The sequence below is a fragment of the Pezoporus flaviventris genome, unplaced genomic scaffold (assembly GCF_033815535.1).
Source record: "Pezoporus flaviventris isolate CSIRO_AGI_PZ_B2104156 unplaced genomic scaffold, CSIRO_AGI_Pfla_v1 ptg000031l, whole genome shotgun sequence".
NCBI lineage: Eukaryota > Metazoa > Chordata > Aves > Psittaciformes > Psittacidae > Pezoporus > Pezoporus flaviventris.
Genome location: NW_026892579.1, coordinates 38,738,827 through 38,766,139, shown reverse-complemented (window position 1 = coordinate 38,766,139; position 27,313 = coordinate 38,738,827). Strand labels below are relative to the sequence as shown.

General features: G+C 41.0%; 1 protein-coding gene across 2 annotated transcripts in view; it reads right to left on the bottom strand.

Annotated features, from left to right (window-relative positions):
* Positions 1–2,338: 2,338 nt before the first annotated feature.
* The window catches only part of RNF144A (ring finger protein 144A), a 68,965-nt gene continuing 43,990 nt past the window's right edge, over positions 2,339–27,313 (bottom strand). For both annotated transcript variants that reach the window (XM_061460761.1, XM_061460762.1), the window contains exons 3-8: positions 12,326–12,430; positions 12,110–12,170; positions 10,824–11,031; positions 8,353–8,500; positions 6,939–7,028; positions 2,339–3,889 (exon numbers count right to left, since the gene is read on the bottom strand). In XM_061460761.1, coding sequence (XP_061316745.1) covers positions 3,758–3,889; positions 6,939–7,028; positions 8,353–8,500; positions 10,824–11,031; positions 12,110–12,170; positions 12,326–12,430 — 744 coding nt within the window. In that variant the 3' untranslated portion in view covers positions 2,339–3,757. The remainder of the gene's footprint in view (positions 3,890–6,938; positions 7,029–8,352; positions 8,501–10,823; positions 11,032–12,109; positions 12,171–12,325; positions 12,431–27,313) is intronic.

Genomic DNA, 27,313 nt, shown 5'->3' with positions numbered 1-27,313 from the left:
GGAAGTTGATCCAGTCAGCAAAATCTCATTTTTGGGATTTTGCCTAATTCACAAGCCAGAGTATTTGAGGAAAGATCATGCTGCTTGGTATGTGGGGGAAAGCGTCCTAAACTCTTGGCATGCTGAAGTCAGTAGTAGGAGGTTTCAGGATGAATGCCAACATGAATAAAATTGAAATATTAACATAAAACTGCAGTAAGAATTTATATATAATCTTTCATCACAGAATCACTCAAAACCAATGAATTTGCCCTCACAGCCTTCCTGTGAGGTAGGCAAACACTGACCCATCCATTTAAAAGATAGTTAAACTGAGATAAAAGGAGATAAGTGACTTGTCCAACGTCGCATGGGGAAAACTCAATGCTACGGCCACTGAAGTTTGTGCAGGCTGTGCCACTGATCTCTCTCAGGTCTGCCTTCAGCCCAGCTAATGAAAGGCAACTCTGGAGCCTGGACTCTACACTTGTGCACTAGATATGACACTTCTTCACCCCAACAGAACATGCAAACTATGTACTGTTACAAACTCCATTAAAAACAACATTTAAGAAATGCAAAAAAATCTAAATAACAGTTTAACCATAAAACCGCAACAGAATCATGCAGTGAATCTTATTTTTCCAGTGAAAATCTAAAAAGCCAAAGCTGATGTAACAGGATTTCATGTGAAAAGAAGCAGAGACATACATTCGCTTTTCCATGGCCGGGGTTTAAATGTCAGAGTTTAAGTATTTACAGTTCAGTTTCAGGGTATTAAATGTCACACTATCAACATAAGCTGCAACATAAAACCAGCCTGAACTCAATACTTATCACCACCAGAAGTTGCTACTTCAAAAACAAATCAGCATTACAAAAGTAACATAATAAAACAAAATCCCCGAGAAGAATACAGATGGAATGACATTTAGGAAACCTGAAATTATTAGGTATTTGGTAAATATATATAGGCATATAGTCTATCCCAACAGCCAGGGTGTGAAACAAGTGATATGTCATAAAAATCTCCAGTAGCAATTCAAGTATGTTGAGCTCAGAGACAGAGATATACTGACAGAATTACATAGTTTTCTGATTATATATGTTACCTGTGAGCACTGATTATAAACTGTTATTTAAAAACATCTGTATTTGTAAAGGACTTTTTTTTTCTTTTTTAAATCTAGAAATGCATTAATTTTGACATTGATTATTAACTGGCCACAGAGTACCATGGAAAACTCAAGTTTTGCTGTATTGCCATGTAAAGGCTGTCTCTAAGAAAGGCACAGAGAAAATAAACCTCATACCAGGACACTCCAGTACAGCCACTGTGCCTCTGAGGTTTACTATCATCCCAGTAGTAGAAGCAGTCATTAGAACCACCACCACATACAGGCAAATCCCTCGGCGCTCCCAATTAGAAAACCAACAACCCATGACATTTTTATGTCCTGTTGCCCATTTTGTTTTTCTCCAGTTAAACAGAATTACAGGGCCAAGGCTGAAAGGCCATAGTTGAAGCTGACCTGCAGGAAGCTGTCCTTCGCAGAAGGGTTTCCATTATTTCTGCACACTGAAGCTATGACTCAGGACAACCCAGGTGCTCGGCTTAGTGTACTTCTGGAGCATGGACTGAGGTGCTGCCAGAGTCAGAGTCAGATAACCACTTCACTGCCCACTGACCTCAGCAGTGCTTCACACACTCCTCTGGGGCTGACAAACAGTGATAGAATGCACTACCCAGACTTCCTACAGACACTTTGAGCAACTGAGCAATTCTTAATAACAAAGATAGCTAAAATACTAAAACCACCCTGATAACAAAAGGCCTGAACTGTGCATTGCCATGAACAATCTGAAGATATCACAAGGAGTTCAGACTTGCTGGAAACCAGCTATCCTTTTTCTTCAGTCATTAAAATCAAGCCAAAGAAGTAAACTGCAGATACCCTTCAGCTCCTGGAGCTAAAATCTGTGGTTAGATACAGTTTGAGTTTGGATACTATTAAACGTGCCAGAAGGGGGAGGGGGGATAGAGAAGAAATTCTAGAGTAGCTTTATAAAAAGATAGCGGCCCTTTCCAAAACTGTAACCTGCAGTCTTTTTATTTAACAGACAGACAGTACAAAACAAAAGATAATAATGAAAGGAGTCATTTCCTTATGCTTAAGCTGTAAAAACATTCCCAGCCTGTGGCAGCAGCCAGAAGCAATTGCATCTAAGGGTCTTAATGTATTTTCAGTGCAAATTTATCCTGGCTATTTATCCATCTCAGTACATCAATAATGCACAGAAATAAATAATGCACAGAAATAAATAATGATGAAAAATACACATGACATACAGACAGACATACACATTCAGGTGCTTCATATTTCATGGCAAGAAGTTATTAGTCAAATCCTTGTAGGCTTTTGAAATCAGAGAAAAATGGTTTTCAACAAAATATTTCTAAAGAGAAACAACGATGATTAATACAATGCTAACTAGCACACTTTACCATCCTGGAAGCACAGCACTGAGAATGCTGCAAAACTATCAAATCAAGTGATTACTTTTCAAATAAAAGCTGTTTCATCACAGTATTGTTATTAACGGCACACACCATACATCATACAATGTTAACTCTGAAAACGGGCTAAATAGTTTAAAAGGAAAAGTACAACTTCCACAAACATCCCAGGCATTTTTATTATTAACTACAGGGATAACCCTGCTACATTTTTATACCTAAAAGGAAAGGTTCATTGATAACCCAAGAGTCTAAATACCAAAGTTAGTCCTGTATTTTTTTAATAATTACCCTAAAGACAGAAGCAAGCTATCTTGAGCTTCCAAAATATTTCAATAGCACAGCTATTTACACATTTGGTTTAAATAGGATTATATATATATCTCTCTATATAAAAAGATTAAGATACCTGGATTAGAAGTTATGTAGCCCTATAAGTGTAGCAGAACCCTAAACAACAGCAAAAAATAACAGTTCAGAAAAACACTAGTGGTCCAGCGGTAATCAATACCATCAATGCATTTTTAAAAGAACTGTGATTAGACAGTAGGTTTGTGTCACCACTCAACCTTACTGCTTCATCAACTCATTTTTAAAATGTAGCTTTCAATCTAACAAATTTCTTATAAGACTTCATAAAATTTCTGGAAGGCAACAGGACCAACCTTGTCCCTCTAACCCTCCCCAAATTTGAAGAAAGGCATAGGATGGCCTATATGCACCTTACCGATTTTGTTATACTTGAAAAAATAGGTACTAAAAAGGATATTGTCATGGCTTTAACAAAAACAGATGCGTAGTAAACATAGTAAAAGTCACAATGTTGACTGATTTAAATGATCGGCAACTTAAATATATACAGGAATAAGACATCAAATTTGGAAGTGAACAGATATGCAGAAGGTTAGGTTTGTATGCATTTTCAGCTTGTTTTGCTGATACCATTCAGTACACTTCCCAGTCCACCACAGGGCAGCAGAAACTTTTTGCATTATTGTTAGCATTATTACCTCTTAATTTCAGATAGCTACCCAGGTCCACGGTCTCCCTTTAGCACCAATTTTGCCTTCCATTATCCTCCTTGTCTATTATTGATTGATCTATGCAACAGCAGTAACAACAGTTCCTGGAACTAAGACTGTGTGTCAATGAAAAGCAGAATGGGGCAAGTAAGGCTACAGCAATGTAAGTGCAAGAGGGAAACATCAACAGCAACAATAAGATCAAAACACATGTTGTGATGAGTCCAGTCTTCTCAGTCTAGGTAGGTAGAGGGTCATCATCTCCTTTATTACATTTGCACTTGCAGCACAGAACAAATGGTGTAGCAAGGAGAAGGAAAGGGGAGGCCACCAAAAGCAGAAGACCAAATCCTGCAAAAATTCCTACCACCTGCAAGAGAAAGGAATAGCACTGTGTTAGGGATAGCAGTTGTCTAAATTCTGCTGACATCATGTCAGCATTAGTGCCCTTCAAAAAGATCTCAGCAAATGCCATTGATCTTACCAGAGCCAGGACTTCCCCCCAGTTGTACGCTACGGTCACCTCCTGCGATTAGTAACCATGAGTGATATCAGAGAGTGAATGCTCATGTTTCTTTGCTTCAGTCAGAACCATGCTGCACAACTCAGTCACATCACACAAAGTAATGCAGATGGTTATTTGCCTTTTTGAGTTTTGCTATATCTCAAACAACTAATGAAGCAACCAACAAGGTACTTTCTTCTTGATCAAACCTAAATATTAAATATCAGGATCAAGACTACAAGCGAATTAGAGACTCTCATTTCAAGGTGTTCCTTTTTTTAACTGGTGAAAACTGCAACGGTTTTCGTGTTGTTCACAATCATCCATGAATACTCTCACAAGTTTCCCACCAGCAGGAAAACCAGCTTGGGAATCTCAGCCACCAGTTACAAACGCTATAGGAGGACTCTGCATACGCAATGGCTTTTTGCAGTCAGACCTGAGCTCATCCAGCTGCTTCAGGGGATATGACCTGACTCTATCTAAAAGCATCTTTTTTCACTGACATTCAATAATCACCCTTTTCCCAGCATAGGCATAGGACCACAGACCCACCATCCTGTCAGTGCCAAGCTCTGTTAGTTTGCACAGTGTTTAAATTTGGAAAATTATTTAAAAAAATTAAAGTTGAGGTTCATTGCCTGAGGAAGTTTCCCATATGTCACAGGCAACTGTAACAGTAATGCTGCAACAATATGCCCACAAATTGATTGAGAAAATAATTTAGATTTATTCACATGAGAGTGCCTGTAAATAATTCTGAATAAAGAAGGCAGGAGTGGAATGCTAATCTGCCAGCAAAACCTCACAAGAGAAGGCAAAATGTGAGAGTGCAGTACTTATTAAGAATTCTTCTAGCCAGGGCTAGATATGCCGCTTCAATTAACTGGCAAATATTTAATTAGCCATGGTATAGATGGAATTATTTACTAGTATTTTTGTCAGCCACGGACAATTTCTCGTTCTGATTACTATGTATTTCTTTTTTCAATTCCACTATCCAGGGATTTTTGGACAGGGGCTGAAAGGAAAGGCCGGTTGCGGGAGATGGCGCTGTGGGACAGCAGTCACTGCTGCCTCCTACGAGCCAAATTCTTTCAATCTTCGCTTTTTGCTGTCCAGGGATAAGGAGATCAAACTTCCTTGCCCTAGAAGGGTTTTTTCTTGCCAAGAGCAATTTCTTTTTCAGCTTCAGAGGTGTGCACGTTTCATTGTTCATTCTTTTTACTGGAGGTGTTGACAATCTGATGCAACGTCCATTTACTAATCTCTGCATTTATTTACTGCAGACATAAATCAGACCTAAATTCTCATCTCCTTTGCAAGCTGTGAGCTGCAACTACTGCCATACTGCTTTCTGGAGACAGCATGCTCTTGCCTAACTCTTTGCAGGCTGGGCTAAGAGTGCATTGGTCAGACAGAGCCAAGCTGGAAGTTAGCAATCAAGTGGACCAGACTGACTACTGGTAATTTTTATGAGATACCTATTTACACCTTCCTTCCAGCCTCAATGCATCACCAAAAAATTCATTAAGTTTCATTTTATTTGGGTTTATTTATTTATGGGGAGAGGGGTTTGGTGCATTTTTTATTTCTTTTTTAAACAAAACTGCTTGCTGAGTATGACTCATGTTCTACTCGGTTTTGTTGCTTCTGAAGAAGTTGCTGCCCTACTCTCAGCATCAAGCCATCCCCTTTAGCCAAAACAAATATTTTTTTAAAATCCACAAACAACAAACCAAATGCTCACTTCAGTTTACCTTGGATAAATACTCAAAAGAGACTTCACATAAGGAAACAATTGCAAAGTTGATTTAGCTTTAGTGGGTTTAGCAGAATTATATCCTGATTGGTAAAGAATTATCACTTTCTTTCTTAAAAATGACCAAAACATCAAGCATACTGTTCAGCAAACATATCTGCACCAAATGCTGTGGCTAAGAACAGATTCCAAGTATCAGATTAATCACCTCATATTATAGATATATCAAGAAAGCTGATGTAGCCACACACTTCCTAAGATACCATTGAGTAAGCCAAGCAAAACCCAGTCCATTGTTCAGCACCAAGGGGCATATGCAGAGGGAGAGGAATGCAATCCTTCACCTTTTATTTCAGTTTAGCGACCTGTCCAGGCTTGGAGTTTGTTCTCTAGACTTGGTGTATACAGTCAAATGGAAAGAAATCTGTACTTCAAGCAAAGCACTTCATCTCAAGCTAAGGTAGCTTTTTGCTAGCATACAGTTAATTTAGGAAGAGGTCACTCAGATACCCAGACGTCCCTGTATCTCTGAAATGACTATGAAGGCACTAGATTGGACCAAGTCACACACTAGCATTTACATTGTATGCATAGAAAGTAATGCAGAGAGCTTTTTCATTACTAGCATTCATGCTGGGTCCAGCAAAACCGGATCCAGACAAGAGGTATCCCCACACTCTTTGTTAGCTTGAATCTGTGTTTGCAACTACTGATAAACTCAGAGGGTTACCTTGAATCCAACTTACATGAATGAGACAACAGGAGTCAATAACAGGATACCTAGCATACTTGGGCTAATTCATTTCCAGTTCTGAATCTGAAGCTAAAGATCCCTTCCATGATGAGCTTCCTGTTAATAATATGGATGGTGTCAACCTAGTTCATCCTCCATGTTTACTGAGGACGTATCTGGATTGGCACTTAATTGGCTCTGCAAACATACCCTTTCTAGTTCTCAGTGGCTTTCTGTCAAGGACTGTCCTCTCTGGGATAGCTAACCTCTCTAAGCTACTGCCCTCCTTAGAGTTGCTATGAAAATCAGTTACCATTTGGCATAAGAAATTTATCCTAAGGTATTAAAATGAGTACGGCAAAGGAAGGCACTATGACAGTAATAGACCTGTAAAGAGCTTTTAAAGATCTGAGGTTTACCTGCGTTCTGTGCCAAATAACTGATGCCCTGGAGTGGCCCAGCTTGTTTCGACAAGGTCCTTTGTCATAATGTATAAGAAGAAAATCATCCTACAAAATATTAAATGAAAAAGTAGGCAATAAACAGAAGTACAAACTCTTCTTCAAGTTATAAAGTACTATTTCCTGAAAACTTATAACCAGGAATTGCACAGGAAGATAAAAGCTTAGTCAAGTGGATATGGTCAAGTCCAACCTTTCCAAAGGGCTTTGTTTACAGTTAAAGTGTCTTCACAAAAAGGTTTCTTTAGAGAATGTTATATATCTATAACGAATTCTTCTCCCAAAGGCTCTCAAGCTGCGTATTTAAACGCTAGCATGGAGTTTGGCAAGAGGATCCAAGAAGATAAGATGACCACTGCATATATCTTGCACACACACAGAAAGAGCAAAGGAAAAAGAATACTTGTATCGCAGACTTCCCAAAGTTGGTTCCTTTTACTAGCTGAAGAAGAAATTGGTAATATAGAATTTTGATAAATGATGTCCCTATCTGACCTTTTACAGACCAGCCAAGATAGCAGGCCTAGTACCAACAGAACATCGTTTTTTAACTGAGCACGTAAGAAGCCTGAGACTTAAGGACCGTAAAGCATTCAAATGGGACAAGCACTGGATCTGAATAGCTTTCGGGAGCCTAAAACATTTCCTTTGCTATTGTTAACAATGTTATAAAATAAAACAGACGGCATGGAAACAGATGTTGTATATTATATATACTCTGATCCTTGGGCATGATAACAGGCTGATTTTTAAAATAACAAACATATGACAGCAGCAGGTTATAGACTGAGAAATTCCTAATGCTAGGAGAACACTGTATTCTTTTTGATATCTCAGATCTATTTCTTGTCCCACAGAATACAATGAACAGTAAACAAATCTGACTGCTAGTCTCCTGCATGGTGATGCACCGAATCTAGAGTTTGTCTGTTAAACTTCCACAGGCTAAGAACATTGTTATAATCATCCGGTAACTCCTTCAAGGAGGGGAACACTGGAAAGTCAGTATTAAGTGAAGTACTATAAACCAAAAAAAACAAAAAACAAACAAACAAAAAAAACAAACAAACAAAACCTCTCCCACATGTTAGTTTCCATGTAAAGATTGCAAACAGAATATTTTCATAAAATTTTACTTCTTCATAATTATTTACTGACTCACATAGGCAAAATGCTGAAATCACACAGGTCAGACAAGTAAACCAAAGCATAGAAATCCTATCAAATTACCAGAATTAGCTCTGGTGGGTTGCAGTCCACCAAGTTGGGCAGAAGCTACTGAACTACTATTTAATTCATTAACAAGATAGCTGGATGGCAAAGCAATGAACTTTTAAGCTTCTGAGAACCAGAGTGCATGGCAGGTACTCACATCAAGAGATTCCAGGCAGTACCAGCAAAAAGCATGTTTGCAGTTCTTACACATCATTTGGGCACAGCCTTCATCTCGTTCAATGTAAACTTTACACTTTGGACAGCGTTTGATTGGGGCATCATCTTCTTCCATTTTAAAAACTGAACTGTGGGACAGAATGAGGAATTAGTAAGACGTGGCTGTGTCAGTTTAGTAAGAACTGTACTAAGAAGGTAAGCCTACTTTTTCACTTAAAAAAATTTACTAGAGATCCAGGTATTGAATTCACTTTCACTAATCAGATATTTTAGCTATACTCCATTTTTCAAACATATCTCAAGAAAAAAAAATGTTTAATGACTACAGTGCCTATGTAAGATTCAGGACATTTTCTTTACCACATAATTTGCCAACTGGTTTTGTTATCTATTAATAGATATTAGATAGTTTTCTCCTGTTCACACCTAAATGCTTTGTATGTCTAGATCATTTTCCTCCCTTCTTCCTCAGAAGAGGAAGCAATCCCTGAATGACACAAGAAACCCAGACCACATTCCTTCAGACTGGGGCACAAGGGATAGATTGTTTGTCTCCTTAAGGATCCTCCCTAGGAATTTTCCACCATGTAGGGAACCATGAGGTTTGGAGAGCATGCTGTTCTTTCAGAGTTGATCTCTTCATCTCCAGCACTATCCTAACCAGTCACTGGTCATGAGTTACGGTAAGCACCACTTCTCCTTATCTTGCATGACTGTGTGTTCTGGGTTCAGCAGTAGCAGTCATGTTTCTCCTTCGTGGTAGCTGGTGCAGTGCTGTGTTTTGACTTCCAGCCTGGGAACAGTGCTGGTGATACCGATGTTTTCGGTTGTTGCTAAGTGATGTTTACCCTGACCAAGGACTTTGTGAGGCTCATGCTCTGCCAGGGAGGAGGGGAAGCCGGGAGGAAGCAGAGACGGGGCGCCTGACCCGGGCTAGCCAGGGAGGTATTCCATACCACAGCACGTCGTGCCCGGGGTGGGGGGTAACTGGGAGTTACCTGGAAGGACACGGGCTTCTGGGTCGGACTCGTTTCTTGGCCGGTGGTATTGTATTCTCTTCCCTTGTTATTTTCCCTTATCATTGTTGTCGTTGGTGGTAGCAGTGGTGATTTGTGTTGTACATTGGTTGCTGGACTGTTCTTGTCTCAACCCGTGGGAATTGCACTCTTTTGATCCTCCTCCCTGTTCCTCTGGGAGCGGGGAAGGGGAGAGCCCCAGGGGGGGGCCTTGATTGCTGTCAGCCCGGCACCACTCACTGGGAGTGAACAAGCTGTCTGGCTAGGGTTTAAACCACGACACTGTGCAAAACCACAGGGTGTTCTTTTATACAGTGGGCACAACACAGAGCAATGTGGAAACACTGGAAGAACATTTATTGCCCTTGAGTATCTTTCTACCATATGCAGATTTTCGCACACTAACAACCAAGTTATACCTTAACAAATGACACTTCCAGCAGCTACTGCCAGTGGGAGATACAAGAACGACCGAGGGAAGCAAAAATTTGCTGAAAACAGGACTGACCCTTGATTGATTGCTTTGCCCAGTGGCAGGATAAAAGGACACACACTTGTTGGTCACGCTACAAGCAATGGTATTACAGAAAAATGCTCTGAAACCATAAACTGTATATGAAACTCCAAACACACAGTAGCTAATAGCACATTATGCTCTAAAATAATGGTAAAATAAACTTCAATGGAGTAAAAAATGAAGCATGAAATAAAACCTAAAAGCAACCAAAACACTAAGGAAAACAAAGTTTTTTACCTTGCCATGAAGTTTAGTAAGCTGCAGTTCTGGTCAAGCACACACAAAAAGCGTGTGCAAAAGTTACTACATTTGACCAAGAACACATCATGACATCATCATAGTTAGTCATCTGTTACAGCAAAGCGTGAAAGAAGAAGGCAAGTTATGAATAGCCAGCTCCAAGGCTGGCCAAGCCCAGACATTACGTGGTCCACATGCACAATGACCTTTCTTATTCACTGGCTTCAGTATGCCACTGGAAATGACTTGAAACAGATCTTAAAATCGTTAGCCAAATATGCAGTAGTTAGGATGACTGACAAGGTATAAAAAAAAAAAATAAAAAAATCACCGTCTGGCATGATGTTACCACCCTTCATGCTGTCCAGAATAGCAGCAGCAAGATTTTCTCTGAAGGGAAGCTCATGAGCTGCCTGGATGTTGTATTTTTTCCACTGGGGCGAAAGGGCAAAGGCTAGAGTAACTACTTAGTGCTTTGCTGGGATTCGTGGCAAGGAGTGAGGCTGCCAAGAGCTACCCAGTTTCGGAATAGAGCATTAGAAGAACAGGAATGACGAAGTGAAGGAAAGCTGCTTTAACACAAAGTATCAGGGAAATGCCTCTTCGCTATTCACATTCTGGTTTGTTCAAAGATGGAGTGTTTAATTTCTAAATAATTCATCTTTTTCAATACTTCACCTTGTTTCTCCTGGAAGAAAAGAGATTGGCATGTTCTCTTGACAGCCTTGACCTGGATGCCAATTAGATCTGCAAGCAGAGCAGAACTCTATGTCGCAAGCTTTGCACTGGACCAGCTGGGGATCCTGGGGGCTTGATTCCTGAAGATGGCAAACTGCCTGGCAAGTAGAGGATGGACACCAAGTCCGACATGGATCCAAAAGCACTTCTGCAAAGGGACATAAAAGACCAAATTCAATGGTGGTTACAAGACCAGCCTTCTGTAACAATATATTCCAGCTGAGGGTTGACTGGCAGGGCATTTGAAGACACGCGTTTTCAAAAGAAGCCCTTTAATTTATGCTACCCATTGAAGACATAAATCTGGCCTACTCTGCAAACAGGCACCAAACTGAAGTGGGTTTCCCAAGTTTGAATTGCCCCCTTTCATTAACTGAACTAAACTTGCTCTGAGAATGAGATGTTGCATTTTTCTTCAGTTGTATCTCAAGTTAAATAGAGCATATACTATGCAGGTATAACCCATCAGAAAGTGTTTTTACAGTGCCTTGCCTATTAGGACTCTATTTCAAGTTGGCCTCTGCCCTAATGTAACCATATGATTAACAATAGCATAAGACTGTTACAATTTCAGCCCTTTCTTGGAGGCTATTTTCTGGCAAGTCATTGCATGTTTCAAAGCCCGCTGATGTCAATAAAAACTTACCAATGACTTTAGCGGTTTCTAGGCTGGGTGTTGCCCTCAGCAAACCTTACTGTAAGTTCTCAATAGCCACACAGTTCTACATCTCCATAGGCACACAGTCAGCTTATATCCTCATGAAAATTAACAAGGTTCATTTTATACACACAGAAGTGCTTAGCAATTCTGCACCAGATGCCATAACAGGATATAATGGTGGCTCCATAAAAGGGGTCAGTCTACTTCCCCAGCCCCTGGAGTACTGGTAGGCAACTTAAACAGCAAAACTAGAAAAAGAAGTCACTCTTCCCCCTATAGAGCAATATAATACATAGAAATTTTCTTTCCTTAGTTCATTCCCAGAATGCTGCAGTTCTGGGAATCATCCAGTCAAGAACAGAATCAATTGTAGGGTTTTTTTTTGTTGTGGTTGTTTGTGGGTTTTGTCACTGTTTTGTTGTTGGTGGTTTGTTTTGTGATGACCAAATGATTAATGCATAATGCTACTTAATGCGCATGAGCAGAGCTAGATTCTGATTTATGGGATCGTTCTGGAGTGATACAACTCCCACAGCCTTGCAGTGGGTAGTGTTACATGCGTTACCTCTTTCAAACTGCAGCTTCTTGTACCTTTGCATGATTTCTGATGCAACCATGCACTCAATCTGTTGAGGGAAAAGGAAAAGACAAATTTCCAATTAGGAACAGTAATAATCTAAGGCATTTTCAACAAACAGAGACAAAATATGTGACATTTCGAGGGTATCAAAAATGTATGTTGGCAACAATGGCAGCTGTAACACTTGCAGTAAAAGCATACCTCATTTTCTTGCAGATGTCCTCGCTTTGGGCAGGCAGCATCAGGGCAACTGATTGCTGTTTCTAGACCTTCTTTGATCAAAAGCTCCACATACTGTTTTAGGCACTGTAAGAAAGTCAAAGACTGAGTTAACAGTCCTACCAAGAATAAACCAGTGACTATTTTAACCACTTCCGTTTGAAATGGGAATTCTTTGAAAATACAACTACTACTGTCCCCCTTTCACAGCCATGGACCATGCTCACAGCTTTTGCCACAGTTATGCCTTTAAATGGCAAACAGCAAGTTCATTTCCACATCAAATAACTCTTCCTCAATTTAAAATATGCAGCAAGCTAAAAAATAACAGTAATGGGGAAAAGGATAAATCAAACAGGGAGCTAGGAGGGAAAAAAAAATAATAAAACACCACCACGATAAAATTAGATTAACCACACTCCAAAAATCTTTATGTGACTGGAAACCACAACACAGCTTAGTAAGCAGTAATTATCCATAGACAGACATCTGTCAAGCATACCAGAGAGCAAAAAGGAGTAGTGCATCTTCCCTTCTATTTCTAGAAAATAACTATCTGAACCTCATGGTTAAAGACATATCTTTTCAATAGGAAAGAAAAATGTGAGAATTAGGACTTCCAGAGAGCTACAGTTTCCATGGGGACCGAATAATAAATATTGGTAATACTGATACTTTTCTCCCCTAGCAACCATAGCAATTTACCCAAGTCATAACTGAAAATGTAGCATCTAACAGTAGTGCACTGCAGGACCATCAACAAAATGGAGAATAAAGGTAGAAATTTTAGACTAAGTGCAAATTAATACCAAACCTCATTATTCTTATAGAGCAACCATCCCCTTCCACCTCCACATTTCCCACATCATGGTGAGAGCTGCTGCATAAGTGTCTGTTGGGGAGGCAAAGAGAGTGATGAGGAGACTAGCCTGATGCTACACAGAGAGAGCAATTGAGCGCCTGCTTTCCAGCAGATGGGTCACCCTGTAGTGCTGTCACCCTGCCTGTCAGTTCAGCTAGCTGTGGCAAACTAGAGACAACTACAGAAAGTAAGCCCCTAACTCTCTGTTACCAGATATGTGAATAAAAAGTGAGGCTAGACCAACAGCAGAGTGATTTGAAGATACAAAACAAGCTCAGGATACAGCTGGGTGGGAGGTGAGAAGGATTACACACTCTGCAGCAAGCTGGCAAACCAGGGACTTCAATTACCCTTTTCAGACAGAACTTGCAAAAGGTATGCAGCTGCTGACTCACCATCATAGAATCATAGAATAGTTAGGGTTGGAAAGGAGCTTAAGATCATCAGCCTGAGTAGGCAAAGAGCTACATCGGCCTTGCCGAGTGCAGCGTGCCTCACTGCAGGTCAGAGCACAAAGCCACTTCCTTCCAGCCACACCATCGAACAGGCCCATCAATGAGCACATCCCCAGCCTAACCCTTTACATGTGGCTTGTGGCTGTAAGGTCCAGACTTTCAGTCTGCTCATTCAGCCTCTTCTCTTTCTGTTCTGCCTGTTGGATGTCTATTCATCTCCTTTCAGAGCCCCTATTACCTGTATTAATGCGTTATTCTAGATTTTACCTTTTGCAGCTTGACTGCAGCAAAAACTTCACTTCCTACCCACACGTTTTCTGCTGCTCTAGTATACAGCTTTTCTGGTGGCAACATGCTACCACCTTAACAGCATACTAAATCATGTCTGTCAGAGTCCCCTTCCCTATGTCTCCTACTCAACTGAGACAGCAGGTCTATTTTTTAATTTATTTTTTTTTTTAGAAAAGCAAATATCTGATAATAAGTATCTTAAAAAGCATTACGTGTGTAAAAAAATCCATGTGCCAGATAACAGTCTTCCTTTTTATCAGTAAGGATTTAATGAAGAGAATTATTCAGAGGTTTGACTTGCAGAAGGTTTCCAAGGCTCATTTATAGCTCTACAGGGCAGGTAGTAGAGCAAGTTAAGAGAACCACTAGCAGCAGCAACCACAGCAGGCTAAGCTCTGCAAGAACCAGAGCCTAGGTCACATGCATTGGCAAACTGTGATTTCAGCTGTAGAGAGGTATTAGTGTTGCTATAATGACAGTATTGGCTTTCCCTTTTCCCCTCCATTTGCAGACACCAAGCGTGGATTAAAAGGAAAATGCATACATTTTTAATGCCAGCACTTAGCACTTACAGAAAGTACTTTTCAAGCTGAATGAGCTTTGTCATCATTAATCATTAACGTGGTTTATTCTCCTTTTCAACCTGTTTGGGACAACTTCCAGAGCCTATTTGATTTGTTTCCCTTTCCTCACATCTTCTGAGGAATGACACAGTTCATCCCTGCTATAAGCACTGTCTAAGGCCTTCCCCTTCCCCATATGTGGCACTGGCCCCTACTTCCTCAAAACCAGCACGGCCGAAATGCACTGCTTATGCTACACCTTCTGGGAACGCAGATGCTATCTCAAGGGCAGGAATTATCACTCTAAATTAGGCAGAGGAAAAAAAAACACCCTGTCCACTTAAGACTCTCACTCCAGAGAATTCTTGGGCGAAGAAGGAGCAACCCAAAGTGGTTGCAGGAGAATCTGAAGCACAGGGTACCTGTGGCTTCTCTTGGGAGCAGACACAAGACGTACCACTTGTGCCAGTAAATTTTAAACTGGCACCAACATGCAAGCAAAAATATAGTAGGATCAGTTACTCAGTTATACACTATGAAAAATTCATTTCAAAAGAGCTACAAAAACATGACAAATGAATTGTTGCTCATTTTCTATGCAGCTTATAGCTGATCCCATCCTGGAAGAAAATATCTTTATACCCCTTCCATTAAGGCAATAAAGCAGTACACAGGATGAACAAAAAATGTGAGACTGTAAGTCACTCCAAACAACTTTCAAAATGAACCGTGTGACATGTTTTTTTTTTTCAGAGAAAACAGGAGCTGAAATTAGGTACCTAAGGTCTGAAGTAGGAATAAGGTCACAAGATACCCTTCTTGTTGCACATTGACCCTTTATAAAACCATTATGCTGGGGAGCATCTTTAGACTTCCTTTAAAGGACCTCTGCCAATGGAAAGTTCCTTTTATTTGAAGCAATACTTCTGCTAAATTCCACTTCTTCCTTTCTTAAAGAAACTCCATAACCTCATTGTATTTCAGTAATTAAATAAGTAAATAATATTTAAAGTAAGTCACACCTGGATATACTCTAAACCTGTCAAAAACTGATGGTGGTTATTCTGTACATTTCCACTTCTGTGCTTAATCTGACATGATGAAACCAGGGTAAGACTTTAGCATTGCACAAAAAAAAAAAAAACAAAACCTCTTTGCTGAATTAAGTAGTTCATAAGAGGAAGAAGCATTTCCTTTGCACTTAGTTTTATACTTCATTTCTGTACTCTAACAATCTTCACTTGGAACAGCGAAGACCTGTCTAAAGGGATGGAGCACCTCTCCTATGGGGAAAGGCTAAGAGAGTTCGGACTGTTCAGCCTGGAGAAGAGAACACTCCAGGAAGACCTTATTGTGGCCTTTCAGTTCTAAAAGAGGTTTATAAGAAAGATGTCATTTTATGACAACTGTTAGGCAATTACTATGGTTTATGTTGCAGCTGCAATAAGTGAACAGGTAATGGCAGTAGTTTCAGCATACCAAATGACTCAGGGTAGCAGAAGAACAATTATCATATGATGGAACCCTAGTACTACCAAGATTGTTTGGTTCCTTAACTATACAGATCTATACACCAACATCCATTTTACAACTTCATATATTTTTAAATTAAAAGGATATGTCAACATACCACCGTATATGAAGGTTATACTGGGAATCCCATAAAAATTTCCATATAGCTTATAATTTTATGTAGACAAAGGAAAGCAAAGCACTACACAATATATGTTACATATAAACTATATGAAGACTATATAAACTATATTTCAAACTTAATATAAGATTATATAAACTGTAGGTCAAAATGTATCACAAGCTCCAACTACTGCTAAGATCAGTCTGCAGAGACTGGTTAGCCCCCCTGAGCATTACACCTGTATTTTTCCCTGCATGTGCACACTCTCTGCATGCCTGCCCTGTTCTCCTCTGGCACATCACTATTGTCTTTTCTGGTGTCTGGATAACTTTTTCTTTCACCTTGTACTCCAAGAATCCTGCTGTCCTTTGCTATCCCCGTGACAAAGCGCAGGAGTACATCCACTTTGTGAAGTTTTGGCCCAGATCAACTGAGATCCCAACTCAGCAGCAGTTTTACTATCAGCTACCTATATACATTAGGAACATCCAAGTTTTTTGCTATGGCCTCAGAGACAGATGGCGAATAAAGGAATGACTTCCATTCTGAAGCTGCCAACCATAGCCTAATACTTAAAGCTTTGCAAGATGTGTTGTACTTCAAACCTCTGTACATCAAGGATTGTGCCACATAGAAAGGTATATTCAATGACCACTGATGATGGTCTGTTGCTTTAGAGCTGCACATCATTTTGCCTATCGCTATAAAGGTCAAAATACCCTGTGAAAATCAAAATAATTACTTTTTTCATAATTTCCAAACTATAACTCGTAATGTTACTCTGCTGCATTCAACTCTAACAAATCTGCATCGGCCACAGCAAAATCTCAATATAAACAATTAAAATGGCTGGCTTTTAATTTTCTGTTTGCAGAATTTGACCAACAATTATGCCTATTTCTGATGATAGTGCTTTGACTTATTCCTCCTGACACCCAAAACCAAATAAAAACCATCATAATTCATACAAAGGAACTTATTGTTTCCACATGAAGCAATATTTATCTACCATCTACTTTGAAAGAAAAATGCGCTCACTTGGTGCCTAAGGTAATTTTACAATACAGAATGCACATAATTAAAAACACTTGAAGATTTTTAATCAACATCTCCCTTTTTTAACTAGAAGAGCATAACGTTTTGAAAAGTTACAACAAATTTACTTTAAGACCATGTTATTGCTATTATTGCAGGAGACAAGGAATGCTGTTTCAAGATATCACCTTTTATTTGAGAGTCAGGAAGGCAAAAAATAGTTCTGTATTATTTTCTTAACTGCTTCTAGGTGGATTTTGTCAAAATGCAGATTTCTGACTGCACTAGTACTGCAGATGCTAGTGCCAAGTCATATAGGAAATTTTATAAGTAAGTCAATTGGTTTGGAAAGGCCAAGAAAGCATGACGGGACTGCAGAGCCAAGAATATCATCACCGTATCATTTGATTTATTTCTTAAAACTTTAGGTGTATTTTAGTGCTGGCAGTAGGCCACAGCCATTCCAAAACAGAATGTGCACTACAAACAAAATCATCACATGCTGGTATTGGTGAAACATTTAAAAAAAACCCAAACACCTACTGATAAAATCGAAAAGGAAAAAAAGAAATAAAAGGAAAGAAATCTGACATTTACCAAGGTCTGAAAAAGACAGGGAATGAATTTTTTTTACAATGCATTTGGTAAAGGTGAATGTTATATGTAGATTGACAAATATTGACCAGATAAATAACCCTTCACCTTGGACTGACAATCACTAAGAGCTTTGCACCACACTTCAAGAACACAAGGAAAGGCTGACATGCTTTTTCAACAAGGGAGATTGTTTTTCTTAATATTTTTGAACCCCAAAATCCGATTCTAAAATTAATGAGCCTAACTCTCAACGCATAGAGGGAAAACAGAAAACAACACTGGAAAGAAAGCTCAAACTGAGTAAGATGTTTCCAAGTATGATGATTACATCTAATGTAGACTAAATTGCTGGTCTTATTAAATCTGCATCATCGGCAAACCAGGATTAGATAAACTTCTAAAAATATATATATACATATACACACATGTACTGTTTTTAAACTCCAATCACATGAAGGGTCAGGAAATGCTGGTTGTTATTTTATGATTCATACTACAAATGACATAAGGGTAGATGAATGTAAAGATCCCTTTTGGCCTCATATTCTAGGACATAATATGAAAAATATGAAAGGCTATTGAGTGAGAACTTCTTTAACAGTGCTTTGTAGCTATGCATTGGTAGTTTGGTCTGTTTGTAGGCTTTGTGCTAAAAGGATAACAGCTCAAAAATCGTATCATAGAATCATAGAATAGTTAGGGTTGGAAAGGACCTTAAGATCATCTAGTTCCAAACCCCCTGCCATAGGCAGGGACACCTCACACTAAATCATATCACCCAAGGCCTCGTCCAACCTGGTCTTGAACACTGCCAGGGATGGAGCATTCACAACCTCCCTGGGCAACCCATTCCAGGGCCTCACCACCCTAACAGGAAAGAATTTCCTCCTTATAGCCAATCTAAACTTCCTCTGTTTAAGTTTTAATCCATTACCTAAATGAGAACAACTACTGCAATTAATTTTAATAGAATCTCATAGTATTTTCATGTTCTGCAGGTATTTTTCACTACAGGACTTAAAAATGAATATTGAGAAAGTAGTATCTTTTCTTGCCCTAAGACAGCATAATACCAAGGTTATTCTACTGCTCTGGGCTAAATCCACTAAGCTAATGCTGCAGGCAGTCTGGTGAACAGGTAATTCTACTGATGGAGACATTGTCTGTATTCTTTCAGATGTAACACCCAGTTTTAGCTTCAGATTAGAACAGTACATAGTGACGTAATGTGCAATACTCACTAGGGCAGAAAGAGAGTGTGTGTGTGAGATTGAATGCATCCACTGCAAAAAAACTGGAGAGATTAATTTGGGTGTTGATGTCTCAGGTGGAAGTTAATACTCTGGGACTTATAGATCCCCTCCCTTTTGTACAAACAGCAAATTCACTCTGGATCAGAGAGCTTTTCCCTAACAAAAGCAATACAAAACTTTGTAGAAAGACTTTCTGTTTAGGCAAAGCTGAACAAAAGAAAAAAACCCTAATATAAGCAGCCTGCAGCTGGAGTCTTCTTTGAAGAGGAGGGAAGAATGACAGCAGAATTTGAGCCTGAGTCTTCTCTATTCCTGAAAAGCACAGATTCCTGCAGACATATCACAGCATCACAGTATGCTAGAGATTGGAAGGGACCTCGAAAGATCATCTAGTCCAATCCCCCTGCCAGAGCAGGAACACCTAGATAATGTTACACAGGAATGTGTCCAGGCGGGTTTTGAATGTCTCCAGGGAAGGAGACTCCACAACCTCCCTGGGCAGCCTGTTCCAGTGTTCCGTCACCCTCACTGAGAAGAAGTTTCTTCTCAAGTTTAAGTGGAACCTCTTGTGTTCCAGTTTGTACCCATTACCCCTTGTCCTATCATTGTTTGCCACTGAGTAGAGCCTGGCTCCATCCTCGTGACACTCTCCCTTCATATATTTATAGACACTTATAAGGTCACCCCTCAGTCTCCTCTTCTCCAAACTATAGAGACCCAGCTCCCTCAGTCTTTCCTCATAAGGGAGATGCTCCACTCCCTTAATCTTCTTCGTTGCCCTGCGCTGGACTCTCTCCAGCAGCTCCCTGTCCTTCTTGAACTGAGGGGCCCAGAACTGGACACAATATTCCAGATGCGGTCTCACCAGGGCAGAGTAGAGGGGAAGGAGGACCTCTCTCGACCTACTAACCACCCCCCTTCTAATACACCCCAGGATGCCATTGGCCTTCTTGGCCACAAGGGCACAGTGTTGGCTCATGGTCATCCTGTCGTCCACTAGGACCCCCAGGTCCCTCTCTCCTACACTGCTCTCTAACAGGTCGTTCCCCAACCTATACTGGAACCTGGGGTTCTTCCTGCCCAGACGCAGGACTCTACTCTTTCCCTTGTTAGATTTCATCAAGTTATTCCCTGCCCAACTCTCCAGCCTGTCCAGGTCTCGCTGGATGGCAGCACAGCCTTCTGGTGTGTCAGCCACTCCTCCCAGCTTAGTGTCATCAGCAAACTTGCTGATAGTACACTCAATTCCCTCATCTAAATCGTTGATGAATATATTAAATAATACTGGTCCCAGTACTGACCCTTGAGGCACTCCACTAGTTACAGGCCTCCAACTAGACTCTGCCCCATAGACTACAACTCTCTGGCTTCTCTCCTTCAGCCAGTTCGCAGTCCACCTCACTACCTGATCATCCAGACCACACTTCCTCAATTTAGCTGTGAGGATGCTGTGGGAGACTGTGTCAAATGCTTTGCTGAAGTCAAGGTAGACCACATCCACCGCTCTGCCATCATCCATCCACCGTGTTATTTCCTCATAAAAGGCTAAGAGATTGGTCAAACATGATTTCCCCTTGGTGAAGCCATGTTGACGGCCCCTCATAACCCTCTTATCCTTGATATGCCTTAAGATGGTGTCCTGGGTTCAGCAGTAGCAGTCATGTTTTTTCCTTCGTGGTAGCTGGTGCAGGGCTGTGTTTTGACTTCCAGCCTGAGAACAGTGTTGGTGAAGTCGATGTTTTCAGTTGTTGTTAAGTGATGTTTACCCTGACCAAGGACTTTGTGAGGCTCATGCTCTGCCAGGGAGGAGGGGAAGCCGGGAGGAAGCAGAGACGGGGCGCCTGACCCGGGCTAACCAAGGAGGTATTCCATACCACAGCACGTCATGGCCGGGGTGGGGGGTGACTGGGAGTTACCCGGAAGGACACGGGCTTCCGGGTGGAACTCATTTTCTTGGCCGGTGGTATCGTATTCTCTTCCCTTGTTATTTTCCCTTATCATTGTTGTCATTGATAGTAGCGGTAGTGATTTGTGTTGTACATTGGTTGCTGGACTGTTCTTGTCTCAACCCATGGGAGTTGCACTTTTTTCGATCCTCCTCCCGGTTCCTCCAGGAGTGGGGGAGAACCCCGGGGGGGGGGAGGGGGGGGGGACACACAGACCTCGATTGTTGTCAGCTCGGCACCACTCACTGGGAGTGAGTGAACAAGTTACCTGACTGGGTTTAAACCACGACAGATGGCACCAAGGATAAGGTGTTCCATCACTTTCCCAGGGATGGAGGCGAGGCTGACCGGTCTAGAGTTACCCAGGTCCTCCTTCTTGCCCTTTTTGAAGACCGGAGTGACATTTGCTTTCCTCCAGTCCTCAGGCACCTCTCCCGTTTCCCAAGACTTGGTAAAGATGATGGAGAGTGGTCTAGCAATGACTTCCGCCAGTTCCCTCAGTACCCGCGGGTGCATCCCATCTGGACCCATGGATTTATGGATGTCCAGATTGCTCAACTGATCTCTAACCCATTCCTCGTCGACTAAGGCAAACCGCTCCTTTGACCTGACTTCATCTAAGGTCTCAGGGGTACAGGGCTCTTCAGGACTGCCTGCAGCAGAGTAGACAGAGACAAAGAAGGCATTCAGTAACTCTGCCATCTCTGTATCTTCTGTCACCAGGGCACCCATCCCGTTCATCAGTGGGCCTACATTGCCTCTGGTGTTAGTTTTATCTGCCATGTATTTGAAAAAGCTCTTTTTGCTGTCCTTGACCCTTCTCGCCAGGTTTAATTCTAAGGAGGCCTTAGTCATCCTAGCTGCCTTCCTACATCCTCTAGCAGCAGCCTTATATTCCTCCCAAGTAGCCAGCCCCTCCTTCCATGACCTGTAAACTCTCCTCTTCCACTTAAGCATACCCAGCAATTCCCTATTTAGCCACGCAGGTGTCCTGGCCCTCTTCCTTCCATATCGTATGCTTTTTTTTTGTGTGTTTTGGATTTTTTTTTAAAATATTTTTGTGGATATTCATAAAAGCAACAGGGATGCTCATCTAGCAATCACAGAGTGGTTTGGATTGGAAGTGATTTTAAAGATGACCCAGTTTGAACACCCCTGCCATGGGCAGGGATACCTTCCACTAGATCAGGTTGCTCCAAGCCCCATCCAGCCTGGCCTTGAATACTGCCAGGGATGAGGCAGCCGCAGCTTCTCTGGGCAACCTGTGCCAGTGCCTCGCCACCCTCAGAGAAAAAAAACTTCCTGGTACTTAATCTAAATCTACCCCCTTTCAGTTTAGAGCCTTTCTCTCTCATCCTTACATGCCCTTGTAAAAAGTCTCTCCTCCATCCTTCTTGTAGGTTCCATTTAGGCACTGGAAGGCTGTTCTAAGGTTTCCACAAAGCCTTCTCTTCGATGGGCTCAACAACCTCAGCTCTTTCAGCTTATCATCACAGGAGAGGCGATCCAGCCCTCTGATCATCTTTACGGACCTCCTCTGGACTTGCTCCAACAGGTCCACATCATTATTACACTGGAGGCCTCAGAGCTGAATACAATAACCAAGGTGGGATGCCCTGCTGTGTTGCTACTCCAACAATATCAGTGTGGTCAGTCACCCATGAAGATCTGGGCTTCTGTCTATAGAGGGCCTCATCCACTCAGTCTTCCTAGTTGGGTGGCCTGTACCAGACTCCCACTATAAGGTCAGCTATCTCTGCTCTTCCTTTAATCCTGAATCCGTAATCTCTCACAGACAGCTCCTCATCCAGCCCCAGGCAGAGTGCCATGCAATTGAGTTGGGTATTGACATAGATGCTGACAGCCCCTTCTCTCTGCCTACTCTTCCTGTAGTCTGCTTCCTTCCACTCCAACACTCAGTCATAGGAGCCATCCCACATTTAATCTGTGTTTCATAGGAAAAACCAAAACTACTTTCATCCAACCATCCAAGGTTCTTTCAAACTTACTACATGGCCTTTTTGTGTAAAGTAGTAGTTTTAATCCTGCCTCAAATGTATTATTTAATCACAGGCTCAACTTTGAAATACTATTGCACTGCTGCTACAGCATGCACAATTCTCTACATCAGATCTACAATCTGGCTTTTTAGTATCACCCCAATCTTAATTTGGTTAACAAGTGATTTACTGGAAAATACCTATGCACTTAGCCACAGAGATCAGTCTGAGGCATATACGTGACCATGGGAATGATTTTTACTTTTTTCTTTGTTATTACATATACTGTCAACTCTACTGATCAAATCCAAGAGCACAAACTATATTCAACCTCACAAACCCCCCAGAGCTCAGACAGATGTACATTAGATGTTTAAGTTTTGTGATACTACTTTGAACTTTAACAGATCATTTCCACCTTTACAGACATTTTCTCAGACACATTAATCTACTTTTAAAGAAATCTTCATTACCAACATCCCAACTATTATTAGCCCTGCAGCTGATTCATCATTCTTAAGAATAAATCACAGGAAGAACACTGAACATGCCACTTATCTTGACATACAATACTTCAAATCTACAAATGTGAAAGCAACAATAGGAACGTTTGCCCTTTGTATCCTTTGTTTTGTTGCAGAGGCAAAAATTATACTGCACAAGCATACAAAACCTTGACTCCAAGGCAAGCACCTGCAAGGCACTCCAGAACTCTGCAATAGGGATGTATTCATCTAGTGGCCAAATTTGGACTCGTGTGCTATGAAGAAGGTACACACCAAGAGAGGGAGCTGGGACAGGATCAGAGATAGATAACACAGCAGGTGATAAACATTTTCCCCAAAGTGGCAAGTCATTTGAAAAAAGCTCTATTGGGCAGGCTTCCTGCCTCTACCTGCCCAGCACTCAGCCTCTTTTCAAAGATTCATTTTTGTTCAAAAATACCATGGGTAAATGCCTTTTCTTCCCTCCATGCTGTCAGTTTTTAAAAACTGAACCAGCTGTTCTATAGCCCTTCTACAGCCTCTATTGTCAGCCTAAATAAAGTCGCATCATCTTGCCTTTAGATGATGATGAAACAGTGTCTTGGCTGGGGAAAATAAACGCTTCCATGTCTCAGGATAAACCATATGAGTGTCCTACGTATTGGTCTTGTCCAGAAGCACTCGTGCTCCCATCAGCTGGTAGAATTTCAGGATGGGAAATGGCCAGCAGCCTGCCAGGAGCAGGGATTCACTCTTTGCAAAATGGCACTGTGGTTAGTGCAGAGACATCTGCTGATTTATCCTGTGGACAGCCATGCAGGTTTTGCTGCTTTGGCTCAATCCTCGCCCAAATACTTTTGACAAATATCACAGCAATCTCTGATACACACTTCTTAACTGATACAAACAACTCACAGACCAAGTGACCTTAAGGTCCTTTCCAACTCAATCATTCTATGATATGATTCTCTGACATGATATTCACATTAGGGATGAGATGCCGCACCACTTCTGAGTGCAGCCTCCAAGCCTTCTGCATTGAAATAATTATGCCAATTTGAGTATAGGGAAGTGTCAGCATCAGGCCATCAGTCAACAAATGATGAAGGTGAGGGCAAGAAAAAAACGTATGTGTAAGCAAGGATGCAGAAGGAGAAGCCCTGATGGCTTCTTCAGTTTGAGAAATATTAGAACATGGTGAATACCCTTTGAGACACAGCAATCAATGGCTGTGGAAATTCAAGCAGGACCAAGCAAAAGGAACTAAATGAAACTGAAAAAAACATGAGTGTGTTTTCAGTTGAATGTCTTAATAGATAAGGGGAAAGCAATGAAGACTTTATGTCTATCCTTTAAAATGGTGGGTTGTTGGGTTTGTTTTGTTTTTTTTTTGTGGGACTTTATAGGCATATTTATATAAGTGTGTACTGTAAAATACATAGAAGATGAAAAATTTTTCTTTAGAGAAATCTTTCACATCCGTAGCTAGAAGGAAATGGCCAAATGAGACAATGATAATACCTTGCAGTTTGTGCATACCTTCATCTTAGAACAGATCTTTCAAGTGGATGTACACGTAAACATGTTTTCATGTTGGATTTTTACCCCTCCATTAGCTTGCATAAACTGCTCGTTCTCACTTATTCAGGGCTGCTATTGGTAGAAACACACAGAATAAACTTTAGAAAAAGAAATTTGTTTTCAAATGCCAACATATGCAGGATGCAACTCAAATATTCAGGAGGGAAAAAAAACAACAACAACAACAACAACAAAAATCAGTCTTCCCTTACATGGCTGTTTGAAAAACATGCTATTTCAGAACAGAATTAATATTTGAGTGGGAGGACAATGCACCTGCACACAAAGAACCTTTCATTTTCACATGCAAAACATTATGCAAACAAAAAATGAACTAGTTTTCCCAACACCCAAATGAAGAGGGGTAACGTTAATCTCATTTAGTAGCATCACAGGATAGGGAAGAGCTGAAGCCTCTGGATCAAGTTCAGATTTCACTCAGGGTTCTGCAGTTCCCAACTGTACATTAATTACTCTGTAAATAGGTGAGCTTATGATTTAAGCAGGGACTTTTGTCATCCCAGCACCCACAAGACAAGCCAGAGCCCAGATAGCCCTATGATGTGCAATAATAACACATAGTGCCCGCTAACCATGAAGCCCCTACGACACATCACACGTCAAGATTAGCATCAGTTCTCTGCTAAGGTTTTGGGGAGGTGTCCCTGCCCATGGCAGGGGGGGTGGAACTAGATGATCTTAAGGTCCTTTCCAACCCTAACTGTTCTATGATTCTAAGCAGCAAGTGGTAGGCTTTGCCAGCAGCTGATGGGAAACAGGAAAACACTACAGCTACTAAGAAGTACCTAGAGCTCTACAAAATCCCACAAACCATTAGATTTCCCCCTCCCTGCTGTTTCAAAGCAAGCAGAGCATCTCCTCTTAGTAGAGATGGGGGACAGCCTCACCTAAGCCTGATGATCTCCTGCTGAGGCAGGTTCCCCCTGGTAAGCAGGAACAAACCAAGTGGAATAGAGAAGGCAGCCAAGCCCACCTGCTCCAATCCATGCTGCTTTTGGTGTCTGCTTTGCCCAAGGGCAAGGAGAAACTGCCACTGTCTCTGCCTTATTTGGAGTGAGGGATAACATTAAGTAAATCATACTTTTTCTTGTCATTCAGCTCAGAGGCCAACAAAGCTCTGTGTTTCCAGTCAAGCATGACAACAGGGGAGAGAAAATAATGAATGAAAAAAAGATGCCTGCTGCAGGCAGGATATTTTCCTTGCTGATCACAGGGTCTTCCTTTCAGGTCTCCAGCCTTGGAAGAAGCTCAATTAGAGGAATGACTAGAATTAAATAGACATATATGAACAATCATGATTAACCAGGATTCCTGTATTTGCCTAAAGAGGGCTCCTGATAGCAGGAGAGTCTATCACCATCTTACTGTTATGCTACTTGAGAGAGAATACACTTAGAGAACTAAATCACAGTTCTACCAAACTCAGAGGGACACCTAGATGTCCAGGGAACATTAATCAGCTGTCTCAAGGGCTTAATGTAGAGCTTGGGGGTAAGAATCAGAGTATAACTATCTACTAAACAAATACAAAATTGGCATAGCAGTGTTAGTTTCAAATACCACAAAGCTGATCTACATGTCCACAGCTGGCCAACAAGAAATCACAAACAAGCAGCAGAAGGTAGGTTAGTTTGGTTATCTTCTTTCTGATTGTAGAACCTCTCTCTCGCTCAATTCTAAATAGTCTTTTCTCCAATGGTAACAAGGGGGTTACAGATTAGTAATCAAAATATTTTTTTTCCAATCAAAGACAAGTTCTTTCTCAGGCTTCATACTTCTTCTAAGTATTTGCTTGCCTGGACTGCCCTACTTGACTGATTTTAAATTTGAGAAAGGTAAGCAAAAAAGCATCCAGTACCAGAATGATCAGCACCACATAACATCCTGAAAAGAAATGAGCAACTTAATGTGAAGAGGAGCTTAGCCTGTCTTCAGTAAATGTGGCATTAGAATCACAGAATAGTTAGGGTTGGAAAGAACCTTAAGATCATCTAGCTCCAACCCCCCTGCTATGGGCAGGGACACCTCCCAATAAACCATGTCACCCAAGGCTCTGTCCAACCTGGCCTTGAACACCGCCAGGGATGGAGCACTGTACTTGCAACACATTATTTGACACTTCTATGCATCTATTTATACATATATGAATTATGTAATAGAGATGTACACGTACATCTAATCCTGAACCAGAACAGATTTAAGCAACTATCTGGTTGATTTCCATACAAGAACATGGACTGGAACA